General features: G+C 38.6%; 1 protein-coding gene across 6 annotated transcripts in view; it reads left to right on the top strand.

Annotated features, from left to right (window-relative positions):
* ERC1 (ELKS/RAB6-interacting/CAST family member 1) overlaps window positions 1–24,322 on the top strand; it is a 269,449-nt gene that overhangs the window by 76,078 nt on the left and 169,049 nt on the right. For all 6 annotated transcript variants that reach the window (XM_056515238.1, XM_056515211.1, XM_056515230.1 and 3 more), the window contains 4 exons: window positions 4,355–4,522; window positions 20,009–20,146; window positions 21,926–22,066; window positions 23,102–23,242. In XM_056515238.1, the coding sequence (XP_056371213.1) occupies window positions 4,355–4,522; window positions 20,009–20,146; window positions 21,926–22,066; window positions 23,102–23,242 (588 nt within the window). The remainder of the gene's footprint in view (window positions 1–4,354; window positions 4,523–20,008; window positions 20,147–21,925; window positions 22,067–23,101; window positions 23,243–24,322) is intronic.

Here is a 24,322-nt window from a genome sequence, read left to right as displayed (position 1 = left end):
TAGAGAGAGCTGTGAGGAGGAGGAGAGCTGCAGTTTCTGACACACATTGTCAGACATCTTCATAGGGGCTCAGTTTTTTACAATAATATTTAAATAAGCATTTTTAAAGAAAAGAGAATGCCTCCATTAGCCTCTACCTCTTATTTAGTCTTCTGTTAAAGAACCTGCTCACAGGTGGGGAAAAGTGTTGATATAATATCTCAAAAATGGATTTGGCACCTGCCACCCTAGAACTACAAGCAGCAGAGAGCTGTTTGGGGGGTGTTTATCTTGAGGCTCATTGGGTGGAGAGGATATTGTGGTTAGCTTTTCAATTGGTGTAGAAACATTTAAAAATAGCTCTAAAATTGTACAGTCACTTTGTAAACAAAACAAAAAATAAGTCAGTGTTTATGTTGGAATTAAGGCTTTATCCATATAAAGTTTTCACCCAGTGAGCCCTTCAGCTTAGGTCAGTGCCAGAAGTTATGTGGCTTCAGTGGGAAGTTGCTTTAACCAGTGAGAATGTTGTCCTTTATTTTTATATACAGCCCAAGCTAGCATGGTTCTGTAATTGGTCTGTTCCTATGATAAATTTAGATTAATATTCAGTAGAAAAATGAATCTAATCATGTGGAAGTTCTTACTTGCTTTGAATGTCTCATTAGAACATATTTTTTTCTAAAGATCTTTCTTTATTGGGGTTTATACTGGCATTTTGAAACTGCAGTAGATTCTGCCAAATCAGAGACAGAGTGGATTACATTTAGTGGGGAATGTCCAAATGAGTGCTGGGTGTTTCTCACAACACTTATCAGCACCAGCTACCTGAACACTGGGAGTTAAATGTTCGTGGAGAATTCACCCTCATCTACAGATCATCATGGATATTGCTGCAATTGGTATAAGGAGGTGAAGAGTCAACTCTAATCTATTTAAAAAGAAAGATCAATGTCAAAAATAGAGAATTAAATTAAGTTTTTTGAGCTATCATTGCATTCAAATCAGTCAATAAACATTGCTTTAAAGTTTTAATTACAGACTGTGCTATCAGTAAAAAGGCCTCACTCCTTTTTTTGGATTTATATATTTTTGCCAGTTAGTAATGGAATGTCACAAAGGTGATCTTTTTAAAAATGTGTTTATACTTGGAGACTTCACCTAACAATAGCTACAGTGGGTAAAAAGCAGCTCTCACCTCACATACCAATTTTAATTTCATGTCTCTGTGCATTTCTCAGTGATCTTTGAATTCTGAATGCTGATATAGAATTACTTCAACATCTGCTGTAAAAAGTGGCTGGCTTCTGTTAGAAACCTTTGCAGGCTCTGAACACACATTTCAGGATTGGTATTCCATCTGTTCCTTCTGCTGCCTCTTCTGTAGTCATACCCACAGAGAATTAAACTTGAGAATTTTGCTGTTACAGAGCAATTGGGGCTTGGATATAGCATAGGGGAGGTTTTACCTTCTGATACCACTGAGTGTGGTTTGGTTCACTGATCTAAATTATGGTTCAGCCATGGTTTGAACAGGTAGATGTGAAGAATCACTCAGGAAAAGAGTAGTATCCTGTTTTTTCTGGGCATCACTGACATCTTCTTCAACCCAAGTGGGAATCACAAGGGTTGGGATAACCTGCTTGCTACAGTACAGTGGAGATGATGATAAAATTCAGAAAGAAACCCTTGTTTTCAATCTCAGTGCTATTAACACAAGCTCCTGAAACTCAGGAGCACAGTGAGAAACACAGTGAGATCTTAAAATTCACTGTGGACTTGTGAAAATTTAAATGATTTCCCTATAGTTTGGTAATATTCTGAAAGCTAAGACTGTCATTACAGAATTCAAGATTCTAAAACAGACTTAAGATGAGATTTATATTATATTAAATATTGTTTCATTTATTGTGCTTACTCTGGTAGTAATTGGAGCTACTAATGGACTAATTTGCCTGAGAAATTTGGACTTTTACATGTTTAATGTATGGCTAGAAACATTGAGAACAGAGACATAGAATGTTATTTGCAGCTACTGGAAAACTCTGTGAAGACAAATCAGTGGTTCCAAATGCAGTTTTTCATATATCACTCTTACACTGAAAAAATTTAAGTCTTGTACAAAACCATCCAAGACACAAATTTCAGGAGAAGGGGTGTCAGCACCTCAGCAGTGTTTGCCTGATCATTTCCATGCACTGAGAAAATCCTGAGCTGACTCTGTTGTAGTTGGCATCACCTGACTCCCACAGACCTCAATTCTTGTCACTGTGGGAGGATGCCATGCATAAACTGAGCTGACATGAATAAACAAGTGCAGTGTTCTGCCAGGAATAGTGCTAAGGTGATGATTGTGTGTCCTGCCAGCCTTTGAAAATACTTTTAAAAGTGTTTTCTGTGGTTTCCTAGGCAAGGACCTCACACAAATAAAACCAGGAATGCCATTTACCCCAAACCATAAGCTAATATAGAGTTCAAAGAGAATGATCAATCAGAAAATGGAAAGCATTCTGTGGATAAATTTCTATTTGCAGATGTTGTCTTTTCACTTAACACTGTGCTATAGGCATCTGGACTGTCTCAAATATTTTGCAACACAACTGTTGAGAGGATGTGGATTTTCTTGTAAGGGAGATTTTCAGTTTCCCTTTAAGAATTAATAAAAGTGACTCTTAGTTTTAATATCAAAGATTCCCAGGGAAGAGCATACCTAATCAATCTATAGAACTATATGTTTAAAAAAGAAGACAAAGCGTGATCCACCTGCTAAACCTTTCATCACAAACACTATCCATCCTATAAATCATATTTGGGTAGGACCTGGTACTCTAATATCCCTGCAGATCACACTCCTTGCCCCACTTGCTGGGTGAGAGGTCAGGAATGTGGTTTTAATAATGTATGTGTAAGTGAGAAGGCTCCAGACACAGAGGTGGCAGTGGGATTGCAGCACTGATGGGGAGAGCAGGGCAGTTTTTTCCCTGCTGGCAAGTGCTTACTGCTCTGTGTGAAGGAAGGCAGACAAAACACCAAAGGGTTTTGTGAGTGGAACCCTGGAAATGCAGAGCCTCTGAGACAACTTTTTCATTAGTAACTCAAAATAAAATGGAATTAGAATAACATGTTAAAACTAAGTGTTGCTCAGAATGCCATAAGCAGAGTAAATTCCTAAATTCTTACCCCAGCTGGAGTTGTCTAGTGGTTGTCATCCTTTCAGTTCGTGTCTCTGCTAGTCTGTGCTGTGCAGGAGGAGCAAGAAATTCATTGATCAGCCTGTTTACTCTGTGTGACTGATGTCCTGTAATGGATTCAGCTAACAGGAACCAAATCTGATACTGTCAAATAAGATTAGCAGCCAAGCTGGCAGATTTGAGCTCTGTCTGAATGCTGAGTGGATAGGGGTCAGTGGGTTCCTTTGGTGTCCTGAGCAGGTTGGTGGTGTTGGATTTCGTATTCCACAATAGTCTTTGAGATTAGCCTGTGCTCTGTGGTGACCTTAGTCTTCTCATCAAATTTATATTCAGGTAGCTCTGATTCCTTCTCCCATTTCCTTTGTCTTGTGAGCTCTGTTTCACATATGGAAGAGAAATGCAGAAGGAAGAGCAAAAGGTGCTCAACATGCAGTTTTGAAATTTGAGGTCACCACAGAGTTGCCAGAGTGTGTTTCTAAATGCATTCAGGCCATGGGAGCTCTAAATATGTTTATGTGTCCAAATTGCACCCACAATATCCTGTACTGTGTCATTTGTTCAATTTTACCTTTAATATAACACTGCATGCTGTGGAAAACATGTTATATTTAAACTATTACTTTGCTTATTGAGCCAAAATATTCTTAGCCACCCTAAGGTAACCTCTTTCCAGTTGTGATCTGCAGAGGCTGCAGAGTTCTACTTTCATTGCCTTCAGGCTCAGCTACTACTGTGATTAAAACCTAGAGTGTAAAGTGACTGGTACAAATAGTCAGGTTTTATTCTCTGATTATTAGTAATGTTTCAAATAAAGGGGTCTATTTCCCTGCATGTAAGGCAACTTCTCCACAACACATTGTGTTGGCTTCTACTTTGATGAAAAAAATTTCAGTACTGTGTGTGATAGAAACCTGAGTTGTATGTGAGAAGTATGATTTGAGGTTTTCCAAGAAGGAGCATTATTCCCATCTAGTTGGGAATAGCACAGTTTATTATTTTTACTATTTCCTGTCACTTATGATAACTGTTTTATCCCAATCTTATGGTTGTTGAATTCTTAAAGAAAGGGGTGTTAGATTTCTGAATCTGTTTGTAATATTTCCCCTGTGGAAGTGCAGTTTAACTTCTGTGAGGTTTCTCTCCTTCAGTGCTGAGCAAAGCTTGTTCTGCATTCCTGAATTCAGGTGGATGCGCTGCGGTTACGCCTGGAGGAGAAGGAGACCATGCTCAACAAGAAGACAAAGCAGATCCAGGAGATGGCAGAGGAGAAGGGGACTCAGGCAGGAGAGATCCACGACCTCAAGGACATGCTGGAGGTGAAGGAACGCAAAGTTAACGTTCTTCAGAAGAAGGTAAGTCAGATAAACACCTCTGACACATCTCTGCTTCCAGCGCTGTCAAAAAGTCTGAACTCAAATGTGCATTCTGAAGATCAATGCTCAGGTCCATTGATGTAGTGGGAATGTGGTGAAGGATGAATTTCAGTTTGAATTTTTGACAAAAAAAGTAGAATTCAAAACAGAGGTTGTTGCCTTTCAGTGATTTTAATATTACCAGTGGTTGAGCCATTTTTATAAGGGCACATCATCTGAAAAATCAATCATTTCCCACCCAGCACCTAACCAAAGCCACACTGGTTTGAAGCACAGGGCACTGGCTGATCATGACATATGTGACTGAATGAATGAGGGTTGTATCAGTAGAAGCAGTTAGAATGATTTCTTTGTAACCTACTTGGAAAGTTTATGAAGAACTTTGTATAACTTTTGTTAGTATTATCATACTTAATATTTCTTGGAAAGTGCTGGAATAGGATAATCAGACTATCCTTCATATCTTTTTGGATAAGAAAATGTAGACTTATTGGTGAACTGGGGGAGGTCTGGGTAAAAAAAAAACATGTAGACTGTCAAACAAATTGGAGAAGTTTCCCAAAGGGCATTGAGTCTAGGGCAGTGGATGTCATTATGGATGATAGTTGGCAAATTGCACACACAATATATCCCAATTTTCCTCTACACAGGGTAAAAAGAAAGAAGTGTGTGTAATGCAAGAAATTTTAATATGCAGAACGTTTTTTTTCCTCTGTATCTTTAGAGAAGCTGTATTTGGAGGTCTTATGCAGTGTATTAGGCTGAGGATGTGGGGTTTTTGTTCAATTTTTTCCCAAGACCTTTAAAAAATTCTACGGACTTCTTGTGATATTAATAGTTCAGAATATTGATTAAATTCTGATGCCTGGCCAGTGCCTTTTCTTCTTGTCTGTAACTGTAAGTTATGAGGGTTTAGGTCATGCTCAGCTCTGTTACAGAAAATGTCATGTGGGAATGCAAGTTCAGGCATGGACTTCAGCCATAAATAAATCATTAATAATTCCAGAGCAGAAGCCCTAATTCCCAGTCCTCATGGTCTCATTTTTATGATTGTTAATCTTTTTAGAAACACAGATTCCTGATTTTTGTGCTGTGTTTCTTTTTGTTTCATAAAACTGGTCGTGCACCCTCCAGGCACAGATTGAGATCCCAGCTGAATGTTTAACCAAGAGGTGGGGAGTCTGACATTTGTGTAAATGTTAAATGTCACTGAGGTCATTTTATTTTCATTCACTCTTAGGCTGCTTTTTCACACATTTTCTTGCTCTGCTTGACACTTGAGAATGATCTTTCATTAGATCATTTATAGGTTGTTTTTTTTAATACTTGTTTTTTTGAGACATATTGAGACAGTTTCATCTTGTGTCTTTGTGCATCTGGCCTGTTTTTTCAGAACTGTTCCCTGCTGCTTTCAGGTAAAAGTACCTGGTGTCTTCAGGTTGGAAGGAAAGGACCCAGGCTTTTAGGTGTGAAAGCTTTGAGGTCCTGTTAGCCTGGATGGCTACACTGCCATAATAAACTGCAGTTTGTGGTGTTCTCTAAACCTGCCTCTGAGCTCCTTCAACAAGAAAAAACAAAACAAAAACAAAACAAAGCACCATAAAATGCTTTGGGCCAGGGTGCTCCAAGCCCCATCCAACCAGGCATTGAATGCTTCCAGGGATGGAGCATGTATAAAAACATATTACCTATCTGTAGAAAAACATTTATTTCCTGCTGCTAACTAGAATCTCATGCAGAGATTTGAATTTGCTTTAACCTTGATGTTGCTGGAGGCATTTTCTTTAACATGAACAGTTAAATTGTGAGAGTTGTAAATTCAAAGATATTTTTTCTTGTTTGTGTAACTAGCTAACCTAGAATATTATTGTGGAGAATTCCACAGTATGGAATTATTTTTTATTTTTTGTATAGCCTGAGGTAAATAACTGGAAGTTCAGCCTTTAAAGTTTAAGGATTGATGTCTTTAACTCATATTTTTAATCACTTGTCCAGACCTGGAACTGAAGACTAGATGTGGGATTTTCTATAGGTAGGACTTTGCTTTTTCTTGTTCTCTGTAACATTTTTCCACAGAAAAGCAAAGCTTGAGAAAATACCTGAGGAAGGACTTACCTGATTTTTTAATATGTATTATTGTGGAAGTTATGAGAACTTGCATAAAATCTGTTTCAGGTGCTAAGGAAAAAATATGAAGTCTCATTTTTATCTGGTACATATGGCTGTCATTTTATGACTGCACAGATAGTTATTGCTGCCCTCTGCCTGGAAACTCAGAAGCCTGTAGCTCCTCTCATATAAATATTTTTCTCTTAATACTTGTAAACTGTGATTTGTTTTTTCTCTTAATCCTTGTAAACTGTGATTTAGTTTTTCTGGTTTTACATTTCTAGAGTGCATTTTATTAAAGTGCACATCTTGTTTTCTGCTTTATCCAGGTGCTATCTTTCAGATCTTCCAGGACACTTCAGAATTCTATTGCCATTAAAAAAAAAAAAAAAAAAAAAAAAAAACAAAAAAACAGTCTCTAAACTTTTACCTCCATGCAGATTAGTCTTTTTATTCCTCCCTCTGATTACAAACTGGTATGTTCAGACAGGTTGGGGTTTAGTCTTATATTCAGGTAGAAAATCTGAAGGTCCAGTTTAAAGTATCTTCAGAGGTCATAGGTATTATAAGTAGTAGTTTGTCTGGATTTTTCTTTTGCTGGTTTACTTATCTGATAGTAAATGTTTGTTTTAAGTTTGCTGACATGGTTTAAATGGTACTCAGGCATTTTAATTGAATAGAGTGGAAGATCATGAAAGGCACGTGGTACAAAAAGTGCTTTTCTTATATAGTGTTAATTGGTATTTTTCTGTGGCAATAATATCTATTTGGAAGCAGCAGTTATGAGAAGAATGGGTATTTGGATCTCATGATTTTTTTATTTTCTGTGACTTAAGTGTGTAATCAGCTATTCTGGTTACACTGACAAGGAATTGTTTGGTGTGGTGCCCAAAACTGTGCTATCCTAAATTGCTGCTGTTGAAACAAAAAATTATTTAAAATGCACCCTTTATTTTAGGGTCTCTCTTTGGAATCATTAACACAGATCACCTCATGGTTTGTTTTATGAACCATTGTTTTTGTTGTATTGGTTAAAGCTGGTGAACTATGAAGTATACTTTTTAGTCATCCAAAAATGAAGGTGAAGAAAGAAATGAAAGTTTCCTGGCTGACTGAAGATCAGTTAAAAGACACAGAATAAGATTATGAACAGCAAAGATCTGAAAAATTAACATGACAATTGGCATCATCACTGATACCCAGTAGGCACCAAAATACATTTTCCAGGTTGCTGAGGAAACCACATGCTTCATATTTTAAATCCTGGAGTCTTTCCAGTTCTAAGCTCATATAGTGATGCTGCTTGGTAGTACCTTTATTTTAGACAATAGAAGTAGGGCATTGCTAGAAATGTGGAGACTTTGGCTTTGTGTCTCAAAACTTAATGCAAAAACTCAGTTTTATAGAGCCTTCAGAATTATTTTTTTTCTCATTTCACTGAAAATAGATTTTGCATAAAATCTCATTTTAAGTTGTTAGAACTCAAATCCAGGGGAGAGCATCTTTGAAAACAAAATAGGGTCCATGCTGGGCAAATTTGAAATCTGAAACTGAAAAACATTAAGTGGTGCTTCATTACTGTTTATTTGCTACATCTGTCTATCTGTGCTGGTAGACAAGGATGAAAAGAAAAATCAATATTTTGCAATCAAAGCATTTTAGGGAAATAGCATTTGGGACAAAAGATAAGCAATAATACACTGAAAGAAAAAACAAAACAGGGAATCAATCACCTCTTGCTTTGGAGGTAGGTCATGTTTTGTCTTGGGGAGAAGGGTTAGCACTCCCTTCTTTGTGCAATGCAGCTGCAGGCAAATAAAATGCAAGTTCTAGTGTCTGAACATGGCAGTGGTTTTGGCAGCTCTGTGTGAAAATTGACCTGTGATAAAGGAAGGACAGAGATTTATTTTTTACTTTGGTGGCTGTACTGACTTGTCTAGCTAGAATTTGGGAAGAATTTGAAGAAGCATTGCCTTTTTCCACAAGAAATCAATGTCCTCTGCTTTCCAGAAAACTTTGAAATCAGAATAAATATGCATAATGATTAGAAATACTGTGTGAAAGGAAAGAGGGGCTGCAGACAAAACATTTAACTCAGTTGTTTAAAATCAGTGGTGCTCATAGTTACTACAACAGCAGTGTTGGTTTAGTATTCCTGACTTTGAAGTGCAGTGTTTGTTCTTTAAAGTTTATTTTCTTTCTATTCTCTCTTCTCTGAAGTAGATTTACCTACTCAGAGAGCTCCTCTGCCACAACCCTGAGGAGATGGGAGAGCTCAGAGAAGAAACTGCATTTCCAAAGATCTAATTCAGTTTATGGTCATTTCATCCAAGGTGTGACCTTGAACTTGGCTACCAAGTGAATGAATATATGGTTTTCTAAGAATTCATAAAATACAGGCTGGACTTGGAGATATTCTTCTGAGCCTCTCTAGGGTGGCATTTAGTGCTTAAAAGTCCCACAGTGTCCACACTGCAGGCAGTGGCTTGGTCATACTAGAAGGGTGTCTGGGTCTCTATTGTGTGAACTGGACAGCAAAGAATAACTCAGCAGCAAAGGGCAAAGACTGGCCCAGGAACTCTGGGGCTTATCCAGCCCAATTGCAGGAGTATTTCTTGTAACAGTCTCTGTAACTGGTTCTAAACCCAGTTCAGAGATTTTAAATGCCACAAAAAAGACCAAACATCCCCACAGGCTTGTGTCAGCTTCTTTATTAAATCTGACAGACTTGACCTCAAAGATGTGTCCTGGAGGGCCATGGGGGACTTGGGTCTCTGTATCCCTGGAGGAATATCAGACCTCTTCTGCTGCTGCTTTTCTTTCAGTCAGACCCTTCTGTTACAGGCTTGCTGATGACCACAGAGCAAAACAAAATTGAAATTTTAGACATTTCTAAATGCTATTCTGGCTTCTTGGTTACCCTTTGTGTCCAAGATGCTGCAGTAGCTTCTCTTTTCACTAGTACACTTTTAGAATCACTTTACCATCTGGGTAGATAATAGTATTATCATCAGTTAGAGGAATAATAGGAAAAATTTGACAGGCTTTTAATCTCTCATCTCTCTCAAAATTTGGCATAAGTATTATGTAATTTTTTTAATTTTTTTTTTTTTTTTTCATTTCTGCCATCCAGGTAGATTAGTTGTTTAATGTCTACATGGAAAATTAGGACACAACACAGAATTAATTTCATTGCACAGTGAGCCATGGCCACTTTGAAAGTAGGATTCTTATCCCTCCATTTGGACTTTTGCAGTTCTCTGACCATGTATCAAGACCTTCCAGAGTAATTGCAGCCCAGCTCAGGTGACATGGTGTGTTGTGCTGTTTTGGTTTTTTTCTTCCATTAATAAGATGATATTAGGGTAGGAGAATAGCAGAGTTTTTTCATATCACTTTTAAGGTCCTTGCTAGTTCAGTTTTAAAGGTGGCTTATTGCCATACCAAGGATGTTACAGCAGTTTCAGGAACATCCCAAAGATTTGTTATCTTTGGTTCTTTTGAGCTATTTAATAACATACATTTTTCTGATTGGAATAATGATCCTAAAAGGTCCACAAGCTTAGCTTGAGACAAGATTTTCCATGGCATCTTCACTGGTAGAGGTGACAGTGGTTTCTCCAGGGACTTACCCAAGGAATACACTATTTATGGTATTATAGTAATTTTAGTGCACAGTTATAGCTGCTACTGCAGCATCTATAGCAGACAGACATACTGGATTCAAAATAAGGTTTTATACCTGCCTATGTTATTATTTAGAATTTTTAAGTGGAAAGTGTGCTTCTTTATTTTTATATTGCTTTTTTTGAGCATTTTGTGGTGCCACAATAAAAAGAAAAACATCTGGATTCTATGTAGGATATATTCCTATATTCCCAGATGTATGCTAGTATTCTTTTAAAAAATCAAATGTTGCTCTGTGTGAAAGATAGCAAGGCAGTTTCTTATTTTGAGAACTAAAGTAAGGAATATTCTGTCCATTTATATTGATGTTATTAGTTGACTTTAGTAACTGAAGTGCTTGATTTTTTTTTTTTATTTTCTGAAGTAACCCTTGTAGGTAAGTAGGCTCATACAAAGACAGAAAGCAGGCCTGTGACATTACTGATGTTGATTCTGTAGTTCAGCTATTGCAGCCTGGTGACGAAGGGTTTTAAATTGATGCACACTGCTCTAACAGTGTCACACAAGATTGATAGCAACAGCTCAGTTACAAGAAAACTCCATTGCAGTTCATGGTGTGATCTGAAACCACAACTGAGCAAATCTGGCAAATCTGTTGAAATACATGGAAGGAACTTTTCTAGTGTCCCTCCAAGAGGAGAAGTCATTTTAATATTATGTCCTTCTTGGGCCTTGAGATAACCTCTTGATTGGCAAGATGGGACATTACTCATAGGTAGGGGGACTGACAAATTCTGGTTTCTTGAAGGGATCTGGGAGGACAGCCAACTCTGGGGCCCCTTGCCTTCATTATGAATTAAATGTGTAGTTTGTCTCCAAGATAAAGCTAATAAGCTTTGTTGGTGCATTCACTGTGGTGCAAGACAAACACAAACTTCCCCATGATTGAAGAGGCAGGAAAAGCAAGGGTGTGTGCCATTTTTGAGGTTGCTTACATCAGTCTTCCTCACATGGCTTCTCTTTGCTCCCTGCCTTGTGAGGCATCACAATTTCCAGCACTTTGCTCACCAGGCGTTTTCTGCCCCTGGGGGTTTTGTCTGAGTTTTGTCTGGAACAGACATTAGTGATTGTGTTAGTCTACTTAGGGATCTTTGCTAGAACAGGGAAGGAGTCATTTTTCAGTTTAAATCAATAGCTTCCTGGATTCAGGAGTGAATTTTGAGCCCACTATATTAAACAGTCTTCCAAGCTGGGTCTTTACCAGTTTATACAGTCTTCAGGACTGTCATAAGGTACAAGTGTATTAACAGCTTTCAAATCTGTGATTTCACCCAAAGGGTAAGAAAACTGGCCAGCATGGAGTAGTGTCAGCAGAGAAACTAAGGTCCCTTTGTCTCAGGATAGCATGCATTTCATACTTAGGATGCTCTTCTGCATGATAAAGAGGTGCTAGCAGGTGATGGTACATGAAGTTCTTAAAATTTTTAGGGGGTTGTGAGTATGGACCAGTAGCTAATGTGAGAGTTTGATATTTAGTCACCTGTAATTGTGTTCTGAAGTAATTCTGTAAGAGCAGTGAGAGCTAAATGCTGAAAAACATACACCCTCATATTTAGCATTTACAGTATGATTTCCTAATCCCTTGCTATTCATCACTCCATATCCTTTCCAGGAGGATGAAGCAGGACAATTGCAGCTGACTGGCCATGTTTTACACTGGGATTAGAAGCATCCCTCCTTTCCAGAGCTTTTCCCTCAGGATTAGGACAGTTATACCCTACAGTGTATCTTTGATCATAATAAATCAGTGATTTGGGAAAAGTAATTCAGTATCTGAATCTAATTTATTTTAAAATCTTTGTTCAGGTTGTACAGCCTTCTGCTTGAGTGAGCCTAAAAGATAATGTAAATGGAGTTCAGTTTGCTGTGAGGATTTCCTTTATAATCAGCATTAAATCCCATGTTCCCATCCTGTCCATTGGTCTGCCTCAATGGTTGGTCTTTTCTGCTGCCTGATTTCTATTCATGGCTGTCTCAGTATTCTGAGGAGTTCATCCTTTGCTCTCTGTCTTTTCTTGACCTTTTTTCCTGCTGTGAGAGTGTGATGTGTGTCTCTAACAGAGGAGGTATCAGTATTACAGGAGCCTTACTCTGTGTGGAGCCAAAACCAAAGTCTCAAGCAAGTCAGAAAAACACCATTAGAATTGCTGAGTAACAGAGAATAAGAGGGCTGTTTGTTTCACAGTAATTATCAATGAAATATGGTTTATCCAAGTAAAAAAGTTTAATTCTCAGTGTAGAATCCTTTTCACTTTTCACTTCTAAAATGTTACTCTAAGTGTTAGCCTTGTGAACCTTGAGATGTTCTAAGAGCAATGTCACAGCTTGTTAGTTTTATTCTGCTTTTTACAAAACAGGATTTCAGATCTAACTTTACAGTTACTAAGTTCAGTTTTCCCCCTTGTTTTATCAGCCTTGCACAATAAAGTACTTTTGGTTTGGTTTTTTTTGAGCATTTGGGATCCATCAATATGAAATTATTCCAATTTGTAGTATTTGTGTTTTCTCTGTAATGAACTTTCCTAAGTTAAATCTGTGCACATTTTGTTAGAGCCTGTTCAGAGACTTTGAACAGGAGTGAGTAAAACCCAGAATATTTGGGTTTTTAATCCTTTTGTGTTTGGTAGGATGTAGGAGTAAAACTTGGGAAAACACAGCCTTAGAGATTGCTTCAGAATGTCAGGACACAGCTGAAAGGAGAATTAGCATGATGTTATTCTGTGTGATTAGGCCAGGATTTCAACCAAATGGATGTTATTTGTAATTAGATTGGGAAATTAATTACCAGATGATTTCAGTTATGGTTCTCATTATAATGACATTTTAATATATATGAAATAAATGAGTAATATCTAAACTTCATTGAAGAGGAGCAGCAGAGTTTAAACTGTTTTGTTTTGGTATTTATGATAGCAGTGTTTTGTTTTGAATTACTTGTGGGAATGAAAGTATCTGACTCAAATTGAAACCAACAAATTGTCTTGATGAAAACCAAGGGTCCAATCTTGGTGGTGGATAATGACTGCAGTCTCTTACCTGATAAATATCAACAAAAGGGGCCACCCAGAGAAGCTCTCAGATAAACAAATGATAGAGAATTTTTAATGGATGGTGTAATTAACCATATGTAACCAACCAGCTGGCTCACATATTGCCAAATCAAATCTCTTATGAGCAGGTTTTATACTTCTGTTATTTGATTGCATTTTACATAAAGTATTGTCCACTCATAGTAATATCTGTATGCTTTGAGACACAGTATCAGTGGGGTAGAAAGAGTTCCTTCCCTTCAGGTCAAACCCCCTGCCTTATACTGACCTGTGTCCATGGCAGGATTTTGATTCAAAATTTGATTCTGCTTTTAACTGGGTCAGGCTGTTGGTATTATTGAACCACCTCAGAATGAAGCAATTCCACAACTAAATTTAACTGGTTTACAGCTGTCTGAGGATGTGAGTCATTGCTACATTATTACACATATTACACATTATTCTAATGTGTAATATTTTCTAGGCAGTGCTTTGGAACTGAGACAATGCTTAAGAACAACATATACATTGGCTCCCCTGAAAATGTGAATTTCAGGACATTTACCAACTCAAAAATCAGTTTTAACTCTTGGGGTCCTAATTTTTATTTTTTTCTCTATTTGAATTGTGCTGGAGAATCTTTAGAAGCTTGTAAGGAAAACTCCTCTCAGTATGAGTTTTCAGAAAAAGCAAACTTTAGTGACAGGATTGTGTTAGGTTTGAAGGAAATTCAAGCTGTTTATTAGCAGAAGAGAAGGATTGCAAACATGATACTGATATTCTGATAATATGATTTGAAAGATCTGCTTAAATACTGCTTGTTATAGGGAATGTGACAGTACAGAAGAAACCTTTACTGTTTAGAAGATGCTAGAATTAAAATTCACTTTATGGTGAGTGTTGTTCTTAGTTCTGCTTTGCAGTGATCTGTCATAAAACTGGTGTTACCAGAGAGTGGCTGGGTGTGCAAAAGAAAGGAGGACCAAGGAAAACAAAGGGATAGAAATAGATGTCCTTAGAGATTATTTATATAAACATAGATTGACTGTTTTTCTGGCTGGTATAAATACACTTGCAAAGCAGCCTTGCATAAAAGGCAATGGGAAGAGAAGAGTCTGTTGGATCAGTGTCAATTCTTTGTTGCTCCTTTACTGGAGGTACAAAAAAAACCAACTGTCTCTACAAGTTAAGTCAATTTTTCTTGAATCAGCACTTCTTCCTGCACACCATTCTTTTTTCAAGTCATCCTGATTGCAAGCTTAGGTCAAGAATAAGGCATTGATTTCATGAAGTGTCCTGCAGTTGCTAGATTTTTTTTTCTCTGCCTGCAAGCTGCTTTGTTTTGAAGCAGTAGCAATGTGTCTGTTTGTGAACCATCTATTTATTTGACAATTAAGGTTTACTTTAAATTAAAATCACAAAACTAAGTTATTTTTCCTTTCTAAGCTGCATAGCAACAAAGTAGTTTTTTCTGTAAAGCTAAACTCTACAGAGCTTTATGCTAATTTCAAAAGGCTTTTTGCAGATTGGAGATCTCAAGAGTAATTATGACAGAAAGATTTTATCACCTGGAAAAGCAAGCAAATTTGGTTGTTTTTTTGGGTTTTTTTTTGGTTTTTTTTGTTTTTAATTAGGAGCTGGTTTTAATTTTAGCTGTACCCTGTGTAGCAGTTCATATGTCTGATTGTGTAAGGTGCACCAGAATGCTGGAGTTCAGCCTTTTAAAATTCAGTTTTAGTCCTCTGTGCTGTCCTCACCCTTTCTAGCCTGGTTCTTTTTCTTAAGGTAACTGTATGTTCCTCTGTTAGCCCATCTAAGACTCCCTGTATTAATTTGAGGTGTTAAAAAATCCCACTATTTTAAAGTCAGCAACATCAGGACTTTTCCAAAGTGCACAATATTCCAGTGTGATGCTGCAAAGGCAGTAGTGTTCCAGGTAAGCATTGAAGTAGAGGAGCAGTAAAAGAAAACTTTATTGGGAAGCAAAATAAAAGTTAATCCAGTGTTCCCTGAGATGGCTTTTAGTATGATGGTTCAAGAACAAGGATCTCTGAATATAACTTGACAACCATATTAATATCAATTGGTTGTATCTAAAAGAGAAAAAACACCAAAAACATTATAAGTGTAGCTGAACTTTGGAAGAAACTCTGATTTGCATTTGCCAAAATCTTATTGAGAAAAATGAAAATTGTTTGATCTGTCCTGAACTTTAAAACAACTTAAAAATCTCACCCTTGCAAAAAGACATGCTTTGCCTAAAGCATCACATTGTTGCTAGTCTTGGGAATTTAACCTTTAAAATTAATAGCAAGAACATTACTTTCAGTGTAGTGATTCAGTTCAGTACTATGAGTGATATTCACTCATGTGACAGACCTTGCTTCTCACACTCACAGAATCTGTTAATGCTAAATTAAATGCACATTTTTGCAATTCATTCATTTTTGCAGGACTGTTCTAGTGGTGCTTTTGCAGTAGGAAGACAATTATAATGGTGAAATTTTCAGTGTGACATGAATAAAACTGGAGCTTAATCTCAGAAAACTCCCCAGTAATATCTTATAGGCTTCCATTATGTTCTCCAAAACATGACATGAAATGCAGTAATAATTACAAATCCAATAGTACAGCTTTGTTGAGCAGTCTCTGAGTACTTAAGGTGATCTCTCACTAACCTCTTTCCTTTTTCCCCACAGCAGTATTTTTTTTTGTTTTTTATGCAATCATGCCTGTTTTAACTATGTTGTCAATTTGATTTTGATGCAAGCCCATCTTTTTCAGTTTCTCAAATACCATGGGCCTCCAGCAATTCAAGTATGACTGTAGACTCTCAAGTTTTTATTATTATATTAGTTATTTTATATTAAAGGAGTGGCATGTCTCGACCTAGACAGAGCTGTAGCTGTTCTATCATCACATGCCTGCTTACTCACCCACTCTTCCTTCCAAAAATGCATCTTTCATCCCCATGTTTGTATTCCTGCTGTGAAAGAAACATTTCTGCCTGTGATTGGTGATAATCCATCATTTCCTTGTGGTCATTGACCCTGGAGCTGGAGTGACCAATAGTGCCTTTATAAAACCAAGCAAGAACTGTTTGGAAAAGTAACAGCTTATGTGAAGTTGTTGTTTATTTGGATGGCTGTGCCACAGGAATGGAGCAGAAACCTTCTGAAACCCCTCTGATTGTTGAGATCCTGTTTACATTGCTGCTCCCCCAGGGGAAAGCTGGGATCAAAGAAGTGCAAGGCTAAACAGAACTCTGTGATGCTCTTTTGCACATCTGCTCCTGTACTACTCTGGAGGAATACTATCAACTGTTAAATTGATTGTGGAAGAGGCTTAATGACCAGTTCACAAACCCACTTCATTTATTCAGAATGACACTGATAGAATTGAAATTGTATTTGAAGTCTTCAATTTCCTCATGCCCCAGGGCATGGCAAGAGGGTGGACACAGTATGGAAGAATTTCTTGGCTGAAGCATGATACACAGAATCTAGTAACCTCTAACCAAAGGAATCTGGGCATCTAGTGGCCTTGATGGCTGTTTAACTAGATGTGTTTTGTTTGAATCCCTGGGCTGTTTTTCATTTGCATTTGCCTGGGCTTATTACTGAGTCTGTATTTGCAAGAAGTGGAATGCTTCCTGCCTTTGGAGCAGAATGCTAGAGGAATCTTCTCTTGCCTCTACTCTGTGCTGCAGGGCTGGAAGGCAAAATAATTAGTTCCACACAACTAAGAATAAATCACCCAAGTTGAAGCATTATAGTGCCTGACAACTGGTAATGTTGGAAAAAACATTCCAGTAAATCATTATTGATGGAAAAATTGGCATGCAGAGCAGATGATGCCAGTGTAGCCCTGTGTACCTTTACACTAAGGATAATGTTGCTGATTTAGCCATAGATTGCTGGCTTTACACTGTAAAATAAGTAAATATGGCAAGAAAAAAAGACTGTTAATAAATAAAAATTGTGTGAAAAAGGAAAATACTTTTCCTTTTTATTTTTGGGAGGTTTTTAGAAATACAGTACAGTAATATATATATATATATATTCCTTAGGTTTGTGGAACATTTCTGAGGAGGTTTATCCTCTCTGAATATTTCAAGAATGAACAGTTCTCATTCAATTCTTGTGCCACTCTGTTCCACAGGGCTTGAAGATTCCATTAAGGTTTATTTAATCTTTTCATGAGTAGCAGAGACCCTGTTCTGGTTACCTCTTTCATTTTCATCAGTTATTTGAGAATTTGTTCAGAATTGGTTTTTTTGGTGGGGGGGTTAAGAATCCTTTTTTGACAGGATTCTCAAACTACTTTCAAGGACATAGGAGCAAATTTCTTCATTAATTAATTACATGGACAGAGTGTAGACTTAGTTGCTTTCTTCTTCAGGTTATATCATTGTGGAGACCCTATACTTATTATTTGCTATGGTATTCCAGAATTAGGAGAAAAATGGAATGAAGGCAAATTGCTGTTGATTTCTTTGGGAAATTCTGCATCTGTTATTACAGAAATATTTGAGTTTTGACCCATAATGCCAGTTCCAATGTTCTGTAATTTAAGGATCAGGTCCTTCAGTTATCTGACCCTGCAAAATGCACATCTGGAGCTACAGTGGCTTTTTAGGTAGTGCCTAAATATGACTGGCAATATTTTGGCATACCTGCTGTTCCCTCAGTGATAACAAACCCCACCATTTATTGCTCCAGACTGAAAAATATGCATGTAGACTGAAGGAATAGACAGGTTCACACTTCATACACATCACATTTTTGGTTTGGGTGTTTTTTAATAGCAGAGGGTGCAGTTGCAGTGAGGAGGTGCAGCAGTCATACAGAGTGCTGTCATCTTACTGTGGTCATAGCAAACAGTGTCATTGAAACATGAAAATGCACACTGGGCTTGTGCAAATAAGTGCTTGTGCTGCCTTGGTAAGCACCTTAATATGTGCTGAAGCTGAATTAATCAGCTGCCTCTTGTGGTTTGCTCCCAGCAGAAAGCCACTCTGCTCTGTCCCCTCTTCAGCCAGCCAGAGCCTTTGGCCAGAGTGTTTCTCCTCCAGAAGTAAACACAAGTCTAAGAATAACTCAGCCTTCTTTGTAGTTTATTTTCATGGTGAGCTGTCCAAACAGGCAGCCTGTCTAGACAGCTGATGGCACTGGGAGCTGCTGAAGTCAAAGGCAGCCACTCCTGGGCAGCCCTGCACGTGGGCAGCAGAACGTTTCAGTCAGAGCTAGTGGGGTTCTTTCTGCAGCTCCAGGGGCTACAGGTGTATGCTAACAAGGCATTAAACACCTGATCTGAGTATACAAAAAAGGAATTTTCAGTTCTTACAGTTATTTCTGACTGCCATGATATGTCTCTAGTTATGTTTTTTTTGGTGGTCTTCAATTTTGTTTTTTAGCATTGAGCCCTATTTCACTTTTGAGCATAACTTCAAGGTCTAATACTTTTTTTCTCTAATAGAAATGAATGATGAAGATAAACCAATCTCCATGTTCTGTTGTGTTCCAGTTGTAATTTCTATACAGATAGCAAGGTAGTAGTGCATGTGTCACAGAGCCATTTGCTGTGTAATCACAGAAACTCTGTTTTTCCAGCATGGAAGAGTAAAACCTGAGGATAGTTGCTGTATTTCCAGTAACCAAGCAGCTGCTAACAGGTGAAACAAAAGGCTAGTTAATGCTTTAATTTATCATTATAAATATAGGATTAGGTAGCCTTTAGGGTTGTCTGGTCACAATATTTCTTACAAATGTCTTTGAAAGAGTATCTTGCTGCAAGTGTTTTGTAGTTGGGTACCTTACATGCCATGTGTCATTCATTGCTTAGTTTATTATATGCATTTGCTGATGCAAGAACTTTCCAAAACAACACAAAAAGGAAGCAACTGAGAAATCTGTGTACATTTTACTCCTTTGTTGATAAATTTGTTTTTGACATGTTATCATGTTAATGTGTCAGTTTCTTTTGATGTGTATATATGCATGAAAGGGGGTTGGCATTAGGTCTTCTCAGTGTATGAAAAGATATATTCATAACTGCTAAACAGATTAAATTCTACACTCACAGAAAACAAGGCTGGTACATTTTCCACCCAGGAAATGGCAATTTGTGATAGTCTGTCATGTAGCAAGCCACTTGTGAGATGCACAAGCAACTTGCCAGTGTTGCAAAAAGTATGATGATGGTACCAAAGAAAATACTTCAAACAATACTTCTTCACAAATTTTTAGTTATTAAGTGATTTTTTTTTTAAGTTTACGTGTGTAGTAAGGGTTTTGTCACTTTCTTTCCCTCCTTAATGTGTTTCTTTGTTAATATGTTGATCATCCTTTGACACAGTGCCGGACATCCTCAGAAATTGGGAATGATAGGTTTTCTTTATGGTGTTCTTGTGAATACTATTCAGAACTTGCTTGCTCTGAATTTATTCCTGATTGTAGGAAAGTTTACTGATTCCTTGTTGTTATTTGATGGGTTTGGTTATATCACTTGGTGATGAGGAAGGCTTATAAGAACTAGGCTTTATTTGCTTTAAGAATAGTTTTAATCATTTTATACAACCTAAGATGATTCTGGATGGTTTTCCTTGTCGTTGTCTTAAAATTGACTCCTTTTGTTCAAGATTGAAAACCTTCAGGAGCAGTTGAGAGACAAGGAGAAGCAGATGAGCAGCTTGAAGGATCGAGTGAAATCCTTGCAGGCCGACACCACAAACACTGACACTGCCTTGACCACGCTGGAAGAAGCGTTGGCAGAAAAGGTGAGTGTGGGAATGGCTGGGAGAGCCCTGGGGAGTTCCTGCAGGGCGGCCCCGTGCCAAGGCACGGTTCTGGTTCCGAGCTGTTCCCATTCCTGTGCCCATCCTGATCCTGTTCCAGTGTCCGTCCTATTCCCAATCCCGTGCCTACCCCGATCCTGATCCCATGCGCAATCCCATCCCGAATCCCATGCCCGTGCCCATCCTGATCCCGTGCTTGTGCCCGTGTCCATCCCAATCCCGTGCCTGATTCCATGCCCGTCCTGATTCTGTGCCCATCCTGATCCCATGCCCGATCCCATTCCCATCCTGATCCCCTTCCTGTGCCCATCCTCATCCCATTCCCGTGCCCATCCTGTTCCTTTGCCCATGCCCATTCCATTTCCTTGCCCGTGCCCATCCTGATCCCATTCCCATGCTTGTTCCCATGCCCATTGCCATGCTCATCCTGATCTCATTCCTGAGCTGATCCTGATCCCATTCCCATGCCCATCCTATTCCCGTGCCCATCCGGATCCTGTGCCCGTGCACATCCCAGTCCTGATCCCGTACCTATCCCGTTCCTGTGCCCATACCGATCCTGTTCCTGTGCTGATCCTGATCCCCTTCCCGTGCCCATCCCGATCTCGTGCCCATCCCGTGCCCGTTCCCGTGCCCGTTCCCGTGCCCATCCCGTTCCCATTCCCGTTCCCGTGCCCCTCCCGTTTCCATTCCCGTGCCCATCCCGTTCCCATTCCCGTTCCCATTCCCGTTCCCGTGCCCCTCCCGTTTCCATTCCCGTGCCCGTTCCCGTGCATCCCGTTCCCATTCCCGTTCCCGTGCCCCTCCCGTTTCCATTCCCGTGCCCGTTCCCGTGCCCATCCCGTTCCCATTCCCGTTCCCGTGCCCCTCCCGTTTCCATTCCCGTGCCCATCCCGTTTCCGTTCCCGGTCCCGTTTCCATTCCCGGTCCCGTTTCCATTCCCGGTCCCGGTCCCGGCTGCGCGCCCAGGCCGGGGCGGTCTCGGCGGGGCCCTCCCCCGCTAGAGGGCGCTGCAGGACGCGTCGCTGAGGCGGGCGCGGCCCGTTCCCGGCGTGGGTCCGCAGTGATTATCCTGATAAATTTGCTTCTTTTAATGCTCGATTTTCGGAGATAACCGGCTCACAGACAGACCATCCTGTTCTCTTTTGGTAGGACAACTTCTTGGGATAACTGTATATTTTCTTTTCTTGATTCCCAGAGAAGCAGGACTACAGCTCCTTTAGTCTGTTAGATTCTATGAACTATGGTTAAACTTTACCTGAGGTTGGGGAATTTGCTTGCATTCCTTCACATTCCAAGATATCCAAAGCTCCACTGATGTGTAGTTTCCCAAAAAAGTATTTTCTTGCCTTTTCTTACTGTATATAAATCCCAGCATCACATAGGCAGTACAACCCTTCTTTTCTAAAGAACCGCTGATTTAACAGTACATTGTAGAAAAATAAGGTTTAAATAAGTCAGGAAGCAATCTGTAATGCATCCTGGTTTAGGTTGATTTTGATAATCAGAACCAGATGAATTGGGCTGCAGTGTAACAGCACTGAACTTTCAGGGATCCAGAAATCCTGGTGTTTCACAGCCACAAATCCATAGATTTCTCCAGTTTTCTCCTCCTTGAGGATCTTTAGAACTGTCAGGAAAAGAAAATGGCAATACATTGCTTCTCCTCGTTTAAAGTGTGTCAGAAGTGTTGTGATAAAAAGCCTCAGGAGCTGAATGGACTAAGAGGGATTTCCTTCACAGAGTGCTTTCTTTTGTCAGGAAAAGACCATTGAGCGTCTAAAGGAGCAGCGTGACAGAGATGAACGAGAAAAACAGGAAGAGATCGACAACTACAAGAAAGACATTAAGGACCTGAAAGAGAGAGTCAGCATTTTACAAGGAGATCTCACAGAGAAAGAGGTTGACCAGCAACATGAATCTATTGTGAAAGAGTTATTTGTTGTCTCTATTTGTGTTACATTTGAGATGAAGAAAACTGTTTCTTTGTAGTAATTGTCCTTTGACAAAGCTGATGTGGTAGAGTACATCATTTGAGAATTTGCAAAGCATCAGTGTTTCAGAACCACCTTTTCAGGGATAGCAGCCATCCCAAGTTAATCTTGTTAGTAGTGGCTGATTGCTGGTCAGTGATGGCATTGACTGAGCTGTGCTCATAGGCTGGGAATAAGCTTGTCCAGTCTGAATGTAGGGAGGAAGGAGCAGAGAGAGGCTGATGAAAGCTGTGGGTGCCAAAAACATGAGGATAATATTTGTTCCTTTATGCAAACTACACTGCCAGACTCGAGAGTCTTTCTTTGATTAATTAGGTTGATAGTTGGTAATGAGCCAGTTGGCTAGACAAATTACCTTAATTATATGAGAGAAATATAAATGTTCTCTGTTCCTCTCTTTTTTCAGAACTCAAAGTAAAACAATACAAAAATACGAACCCAGAAAGTACTAACATTTTGTCTACTTGGAAATCAGCATTTGACAGGGGAAAAAAAGCAAACAGAAAAATTGTTCAGAAATAAAGAAGTTGAGATGTGTTTTGGATTAAGGTTTTTTGAATCTGTTTTATCCCATGGAAGCTGTATACAGAAATGCTTTCAACTCTCTCAGTGGCTATATCTTCTAATGACATATAATTTAAAATGCAATTTTATTGAAAATCAGTTTTTCTTAAACATCACTGTCACTGGAGCACAAGTTCCAGTTTACAAAATTGTCCATCTTTAAAAATTATTTTGAAATTAATTTAGATGAGGTTTTATTTTGATCCTGAAAGCCTGAATTGATTCAAGCAGTCTTAAGTCAGTGATGCAAACAACCTGAAAAAAATGTTGTTCTAAATTAGATCCTGAACATAGTGTGAAGGGATAAGAGAAAAATAAAGACAGAAAAGGAGCTAACTATTACACTTACTTGATAATTATTTCACATTTTTTAATTTAGACATCATTACTGGATCTTAAGGAGCATGCATCATCATTAGCTTCATCAGGACTGAAGAAAGATTCAAGACTGAAAACACTGGAAATTGCATTAGAACAGAAAAAGGAAGAATGTTTGAAGATGGAAACACAATTGAAGAAGGTAATCTTAGTGCCTGTTTATATTTGTGTTATAAGTATACAGTTCTAAACACATTGCCCATGTCTACAAAGGAAACTTGGGCTCTTAAGAGTGATTCTTTGAATTTCTTTTCAGCAAGAACTGTTAAGGTTTGTCCATGCAAACCATATTACAAGCTAAGGCTGTCAGAAAGTAACTTTCAGATACTTGTGCTAAGTTTTGATTTCACTTAAATGCAGTAACAGTGCAGCTGGCTGTTTTGTCAACAGGTACAAAGAGTTTGAGGCTGAGTCTGCTTCAGTGCAGTTCATAGCAGCAGTAGAGCCATTAAATTGATGCAACAGCTTAAAAAATAACAGCTAAACATTTCACATACCAATTATCAATGCTTATAGTTGTTAATGTGATAAACTCAGGTGCAGGGTTGGCCCTGCCCAGAGGAAAGCATAAAAACTAATGGAAAGAATATACCACCTGTGAAGTATGTGATTTGGAGTAATCAATTCAGAATTGTTTAGAATTCCTGTTTGTGGGTGCAGAGTAGGTGTTAATGCACCTGAGAACAGTGTAAATGAAAATTCAGTGCATCCATATCTAGACCCATGTTTATCCTGTTTCATTCTGTCACACAAAATCAACTGTTCTATTACTCAGCATCAACAGAATTCAGTTGCAAGAAAAGGCAGCTGTACACATGTAATTGGTCTCACAGGCTGTTTTCAGTGGGTATTTCAGACCTGTACTTAGCAGGAGTGTCTTCTAAATGGACAAGGAAAATAAATAAAGGCCTCATACATTGCTGGACTTCTTACTCAAAAGGTCCCTCTGGGAGGTGCTGATAAAAAAAGTAGTATCCAAGATTTTGTAATAATCCAGATTAGAGATGATTATCTGAAGAGGTCAATTAACATATGATAATTTCATGAGATGTACTTTAAATTTCTGTGTATGACCTTTATCTGCTTCGAAGGACAGAGAAATGAATTTATTGAATTCTCTGCCAAGAGTTGTAGTTTCATCCTGTGTTGCTGGTAATGAGTTGACAAATCTCTTGTAGCTAAGATTTGCCAGAGGTTGTTAGAGCATCTCCTCATTTAAAGA

The sequence above is a fragment of the Oenanthe melanoleuca genome, chromosome 1A, assembly GCF_029582105.1.
Source record: "Oenanthe melanoleuca isolate GR-GAL-2019-014 chromosome 1A, OMel1.0, whole genome shotgun sequence".
Lineage (NCBI taxonomy): Eukaryota > Metazoa > Chordata > Aves > Passeriformes > Muscicapidae > Oenanthe > Oenanthe melanoleuca.
The sequence above is the reverse complement of the archived record's forward strand: the minus strand, read 5'-3'. Positions and strand labels throughout refer to the sequence as shown.